Here is a 7330-nt window from a genome sequence, read left to right as displayed (position 1 = left end):
GAGGCAGAGGAGGCAGAGACAATGGAGGCAGAGGCAATGGAGGCAGAGGCAGTGGAGGCAGAGGCAGAGGCAGAGGCAGAGGCAGAGGCAGAGGCAGAAGCAGAAGCAGAGGCAGGTGGATCTCTGAGTTCCAGACCAGCTTGGTCTACAGACCAAGTTTAAGGATGCAAAGAAAACATTGTTTGAAAACAAACAAATGGGAAAGGCGAGGCTTCAAACAGCACTCTCAATGCCACTGGGGTTTATATAGTTGCTCTGAGGCCGGGCCAAGCTAAAAGTAAAGGCTTCCGGTGATGAAGCAATGCCAGCAGCATCACAGTTGGATGAAGGCAACTTTTCTGACCCAATCAGGAACACAGTGTGTGTTAACAATACTCAGAGCCTCCCCATTGTCCCTCCCTATTGCCTTGTCCCCACCCACTGCAGAGTGCATGGCCTGGAGGTGCAGGGCAGGGATTGTGGAGAGGATGCGGCTCAGTGGATCAGCAGCTTTTTGAAGACACAGCCCTGTCGCCTGGTGCACTTTGAGCCGCACATGCGCCCCAGAAGTTCTCAGCAAATGAGGGCTGCATTCCGGTCCACAGACCAGGTAAAAGACTTGTGAGAGGCTTTGTGTGGGTCTGAGGGTGGAGAAAAGTTGTTGTGGGTTTCCCCACATGTGACATGTCCCTGGTATGCTAAATCCTGTGGTTTTCATGGCAACCTCCTGGCTCCAGGGACTCCAGGCAATCGGACAGAAAGACAGCACTTGTGCTCACAGCCTGGGCCCTGACTGCCCTCATGAACGAGGCTTCTAAACAGAGGGCCAAGGTACACAGAGCAAGAAGGCCTGCCCACTGCCGTTATCTAGGGTCCAGTCTCCCCTAAAAGTGTTCAGAAATGCGTGAAGTCTCTTCCTGACAAACCCTACCCCCTGGCTGACACCACGGCCTCATGGCCCCAGCCCCATTTTTTCTCTCCTTGCCTAAGATTGCTGGGAATATTCCAGTTTCTTGGGATCCGTTGCGTCTATAGTCTCATAGTCAAAGGGAGCGCCACAAGTGTCCCTTGGGAATATACTTGTTCCTGCCAGGATAAAGACATGAGTGGGGTTCTTGTTTCTTGATTTTTGGGGGAGCCTTGCTCTCCCTGTGATATTTATAGGAATATTTGTGTAAGCATTCTGGTTTCTATGGGGATCTGATACTATTTATTCTGCAGCGACATCATTTTCAACCAGTTCTGTGGCAGTGGAGTCCAAATGTTTAAGCTTTCTTACAATGGTGTGTCAGTCTACGAGTGGAGGTGTAGGTGCTCCTATGTTGAAGGTGCACCTACTCAAGAGCAAGTGTGGGGAGACCCAGATTTTGTGGGGTCAGGCTGGTTCTTTGAAGCATAGGGCTGAAGACTCATGATGGAGGGTGGTAGCACTACAGATGATTTTAATATTAAAAAAAATGAGGACCAACACTCATACTTCATATTAAATTAGAGGTTGCATAAAGATAGGTACCTATAGAACTAGTGAATATTTTCTCAAAATAATGAAACCACTGATCTTGTCACCTTATTAAACACCAAGGGAATGGATGCTCAGGAAGGTGAGGTGATGTCTTTTTTTTTTTAAAGATTTATTTATTTATTATGTATACAGTGTTCTGCTTGCATGTATTATAAATAGTTATGCGCTACCATGTGGTTGCTGGAAATCGAACTCAGGACCTCTGGAAGAGCAGGCAGTGCTCTTAACCTCTGAGCTATCTTCCACCCTTCCCCGCCCCCTAATTGAGTAACTTGGCTTTTTAAAAAAGATTTATTTATTTATTTTATGTGCATGAGTACACTGCAGCTGCCTTCAGACACACCAGAAGAAGGCATCAGATCCCGTTATAGATGGTTGTGAGCCACTATGTGGTTGCTGGGAATCGAACCCAGGACCTCACTGAGCCATCTCTCCAGCTGAAGTGATATCTTTAAGGGAACATGTATAGTGATGTAGGACTCTGAGGTCATGTGTAAAACAAAACAAAACAAAATTTTTAGGTGTGCGTGTTTTTTGCCTGAATGTCTATGCACCATATGTATCATATGTGCAGTGCCTCTGAAGGCCAGAAGAGGGCATCAGATCCTCTAGAACTGGAGCTACAGATGGTTGTAGGCTGCCATATGTGCCGGGAATTGAACCCTGGATCTCTGCAAGAGAAGCCAGTGCTCCTAACTGCTGAGCGTTCTCTGTGACCCCTCTATGTCGTGTAGTTCTGCAAGGACAGTTAAGATTTGGATTGCTGTGACATGTCTATGAGAAGAACTGGAAAAATAGCTATAAAGATGTGTGTGTGTTGGGGTGTGGAGGCTGAATTTTCAGAGACTAGACCCAGGATGTCGCCTATGAGCACCTAAGAAGTGAAGGCTTATGCACCCGGGTGCGAGGTCTGAGGCTTACGGGGCCACATTGTATCCAGTGTCTGCTTTGTTGTCAGGTGGCCTACTCAGATGCAAGTCCATTCTTGGTCCTCTCTGAGGCATCCTTGGAAGATCTCAACTCCAGGCTGGAGAGAAGAGTGAAAGCAACAAACTTCAGGCCTAACATTGTCATCTCTGGTTGTGGCGGTTATGCCGAGGTAACATTTGGCCTGAATAGCCTCTTTCTTTTTATTTTATGAAAGACGTAGTAGTTATTGCCAGGAGGCCCCTAACTGTAATCAGTGCAATGGTAGTAGAGGCAGGAGGAGTAGGAGTTCAAAGCCAGCCTGAGCTACATAATGAGTTCAGGGCCAGCCTGAACTATGTAAGACTCTTCCTCAAAATAACAACAAAAAGCACAACCGTTATTTATATTGGGATCAACTATTGCCAGGAGTTGTGTGTCTCTGTACTGCACCATGACTCTTTTGGTAGGTTTGCTGAGCACCTGAGAAGTGAAGGCTTATTATGTATGGAAGACACACATGGACGAGACAGAGGTGCTGCCATGTGAGGTCTGAGGCTTACTGGGAGAGCCCTGAGTGGGCAGATTGACTGTTGAGCTACATTTCCTCAGCATGGACAGCATGCTCTGGGTCATTCATGGGACAAACAAAATGCTTGTTTTGTCTTGCTCCCCCACCCAATTTCTGCCTGGCTGGTGACTCCTTTGAAGAAGACCAGCATTTTTAGCATGGCTGCTGGGTAGAGGGGTGGGACACTTCTCAGCTTAGTGGTGACATTCCCTAACACTTCCAGGGCCTCCTCCTTCTGGCTCTCAGGTGTCCCACATTGTCCCTCAACATAGAGAGCTATGATGCTGGTTTCTAGTGTCCCCTGTGGTCCTAGCAGTTGACTTACCTTTGTGATAACCTTTGGATATTGACTTTGACTCTGCCTGATCTGTCCTGAAGGCAGATGCTGGTCATGACAGAACTGAATGTGAGGATCATGAAGAATGTGGAATAATGTCAGTGATGGTTGGTGTCACTGCTTAGAGAGGTTTGGGGCCTGTCTTAGTTAGGGTTTTACTGCTGTGAACAGACACCATGACCAAGGCAACTCTTATAAGAACAACATTAATTGGGACTGGCTTACAGGTTCAGAGGTTCAGTCCATTATCATCAAGGCAGGAACGTGGTGGCATCCAGGCAGGCATGGTGCAGGAGAAGCTGAGAGTTCTACACCTTCATCTAAAAGCTGCTAGCAGAATACTCACTTTCAGGCAGCTAGAATGAGTTTTATAACTCACATCCACAGTAACATACCTACTCCAACAGGGCTACACCTTCTAATCCTGCCACTCCGTGGCCAGAGCATATACAAACTGTCACAGGGTCTATGACCTAGCGACATTCCAGTTGGCTCTCTCTGCTTGTACTTGTGGCTCAAGATGTGAGATCTCAGTTCTCTGTTCCTGCTGCCAGCCCAGACTCTTAACTTCTGGAATAAGCCCAAATAAATGGCTTCTCTTATAAATTGATAGTGTTTTATCACAGCAGTGGAGAAGTAACAACAGATACAGGAATGAACGTGAGACAACTCACAATCACACAGTGAATCTGGTGTGTTTTGGCAGTGTTTGCACAGGTTGTATCAAGTGACTTAGACGAAGCCTCAGTTCTGAACACCTGACATGTGCACTTTGAACGTACCATCACACCACAAAACACAAGCACTGCCTTGGCTCAGATACAAGACTTTTGTTTGTTATGAGTTGTGGTGGTTTTATTGTGCGTACAAAGTTTCTGCACAACATAGCGGTTTCATAACAGAAAGCAAAGGTAATATTTTTCTACCTTCACTTCAGCACATAGCCAGTAAGAATTTCTTTGGATTTTTATTTTATCAGACAAACACATTCATGTCATTAGCATACAGATCTTACTTTAGTCTTTGGTGAATGACTAAATGGTAAATGCCCTGAAGAATTGTTTTAAAAAATGTGTTTTTATGATTTATTACCAACCAATGTTTGGAAACTGTACCTATTTTGTATCACTGGATGCTTGGGGAAATCACATAAAGATTTCTCAGGTAGAAAGTGGTAGTGAATGGAAAAACATTTAAGAAGCCCTGGCCTGGGGGCTTGTTGATTAAGGCTATCAGTGGGTACCCAGTGGAGATGTCGGCCTTAAATAGGGATTTATTCCTGCCCACACTTTTTGTATGTATATAGAAAGGGAAGAGCAGAGGGGATTAGAAGAAGCTGTTACCTCTGCCGAGTGATTGAGTTTTGACCCATATATGGAGGAACTAATTCTCTGTCTCTTGGCTTTGCTGTGAGAGATAAACAAGGAATGATAGGGAAAGAACGGTCTAGGAATTCCATTCCCACAATACGCCCTGATTCTTTCTAAATTTTATTTATGTGTGTGTGTGTGTGTGTGTGTGTGTGTGTACACATTCTGTGCATGTGTGGAGGTCAAAGGACAGCTTGTGAAAATTGGCTCTCCTGCAGTCCCATGGGTCCTAGGGATTGAATTTAGGTCTTCCGGTTTGGTTAGCAAGTGTCTACCAGTCAGCCATCTTGCTAGCTCACCTCTGATGTTTTATAGAACATATTCCTTGCACACTCTCACGTTCAAACATGTATGTTTTGTAAAGGTAACTTCTATTCACCTGATGTAATTGTCATGTCAGAGGCTTAATGTCTCAGTCTGCTAACCTAAACTTAGTTCTGGAAGCTTCTAGCCTCCGTACAATTTAATCTAGGCCTAGAATATTTTCAGTCTCTGAGATTTGCTGCTCTCTGGCTGGCTGGTTTGACTGAGATGTTCTGGCTCAGACCTCTCTGCAAGCTGACTGACTTAATGTAGCTTCTCTCTTGGCCTCTGATTTTTTGTTCTGCTTGGCCTCAAACTAATCTGTTCTAATCTTCTAGCTTCTCCTTCTCTAGCTCATTTTCTTTTCAACCTTTCTCTGTAAAACTCTCCCAGTAAAGCTGCCTCCTCTCTCCATGTTGCTCTCTCTTAAGTAGTCTCTCTTTTCTCTCTGTTTTTGTCAGCATGGGATATATACTCTTCCATCAAATCTTTTTCTTTCATCGCTTTGTCTGCCACTCACTTGACTTTGACTCTGTCTGATCTCTCATCAAGGCAGATCACTGTCATGAAAACGATCACTTTCAAACATGGGTGCTACCTTCTACAAACTGACCTTACCTTCTTTGTTTGGAGTTAAAGATGTGGGCTAAGGACGTGAGCATTCCAGTCAGAGGGATTAAATGTGTGTGTGAGCTAAGGTTGAGCCACACCACAAGAAACAGGTCTTTCTAATTTCTTAAGGTTGACAGTGTGAGCAAATGTCTTGCAACAATGTCCCTCTGAAGATGGCAGAGTGTCTGCAAAGTGAGTGAACTGCATGCATCTTTATTCAATGACTGTGTTACTTCTGTTCCTTTGTGACAATGGGCCATATGTACAGGCTTGTGTCTATCATTAATCAGCTTGACAAAAGGCAACAGCTGATGTTTTGAGACTGTTACTTGTTTGTTTGTTTGTTTTAAACAGGGTTTCCCTTTGTAACAGCCCTGGCTGTGCTGAAACAAATTTGCTATGTATCAAGGCTGGCTTAGAAGTTCTGATCCCCTCTCTCCCCCTCTCCCTTCCCCTCTCCCTGCCCCCTCCCCTCCCCTCGTCTCCTCTCCTTTTCTTTCTTCCTCTCCCCTCCCTCTCTCTCTCCCTCTCTTCTCCTCCCTCCCTCCCCCCCTCTTTCTCTCTGCAGTTCTCACCAATCTGCACCAATCCTGTGCAGATTTCACCTGCCACTCCTTAGGTTCACACAGCCCAGGACTCCCTCTGAAGGGCTCAATTCTGTTGAAAAAGAAGATGCATGCTCCCAGGCTGCCCTCAGGTTCCTTTCTTACCCAGAGTCCCTTTCACCTTCTAGCATCCCCTTGGGGCACAACACTCTTTCACTGAACTTGGCACTGGAAGTTTGCCCCTGGCTCCTCCCTCTCCTCGCCCCTCTCAGGCCCAGTCACATGCACTTACCTTGTGATTCTCAGTTCTTGGCCATGGGCTAGGTCAGAGTTTGATTCGTCATCATGCCTGGACCTCAAAGTGTTCTCTCTTGAACCCCAGAGAGGCAAGGTACAAGCTCCCAGGGGCCCTATGGGAGCTCTCACACTTTTTCAGTGTGACTGCCTTGCTCAATAGTCTTCTCTCTCTCAAAATGTCCTTACTAAGCCTGGGTGCGGGCTCAGCTCATAAGACTGACCACTTGCCATGACGCCCCTCACACCCATTCACACACGTAGACAAAAATAACAAAGAAGTGAATTTTAAGCCAGGCAGTGGTGGCACACGCCTTTAATCCCAGCACTTGGGAGGCAGAGGCAGGTGGATTTCTGAGTTCCAGGCCAGCCTGGTCTACAGAGTGAGTTCCAGGACAGCCAGGGCTACACAGAGAAACCCTGTCTCAGAAAAAACAAAAACAAAAACAAAACAACAAAAAAAGTGAATTTTAAGTCATCCTTATATGTAAATAATAATAATAATAATAATAATTAATAATAATAATAATAATAATAATAATAATAATAATTCCATACCCTCTTTTCTGCTTTCAAGGCCTGCCACCATGGCACAGTTCATTTTCTTAGCCTGTACTTTTGATAAGTGCTCTATAAACTGTAAATTGGACCTGTAGCGATATATAACCTTTGGCCAGAGTTGGCTCTGTCATCCAGGCCTTTCTGGCACTGAGCTCGTCCTGTGTGGAGATATTACCTCCAGCCAGTGTGTCCTGACATAGACTCCCATGGCCTCCCCTGGGCCCAGCACCTTTCCAAGCCTGATGTGGAGTCGGTAGCAATAGGTTTCTCCTTCTTCCTCCCTGTGTTACACAGGCACTTTCCATATGGCGCTATTTTTACCTACTTTTC

At 45.6% G+C, this 7330-nt stretch overlaps 1 protein-coding gene across 3 annotated transcripts in view; it reads left to right on the top strand.

Moving 5' to 3' along the window:
- Nucleotides 1-7330, top strand: part of Mtarc1 (mitochondrial amidoxime reducing component 1) — a 25674-nt gene that overhangs the window by 8055 nt on the left and 10289 nt on the right. For all 3 annotated transcript variants that reach the window (XM_031337728.1, XM_031337738.1, XM_031337749.1), the window contains exons 3-4: nucleotides 427-589; nucleotides 2460-2600. In XM_031337728.1, the coding sequence (XP_031193588.1) occupies nucleotides 427-589; nucleotides 2460-2600 (304 nt within the window). The remainder of the gene's footprint in view (nucleotides 1-426; nucleotides 590-2459; nucleotides 2601-7330) is intronic.

This window comes from Mastomys coucha, unplaced genomic scaffold (genome assembly GCF_008632895.1).
Source record: "Mastomys coucha isolate ucsf_1 unplaced genomic scaffold, UCSF_Mcou_1 pScaffold1, whole genome shotgun sequence".
Taxonomy (NCBI): Eukaryota; Metazoa; Chordata; class Mammalia; order Rodentia; family Muridae; genus Mastomys; species Mastomys coucha.
The sequence above is the reverse complement of the archived record's forward strand: the minus strand, read 5'-3'. Positions and strand labels throughout refer to the sequence as shown.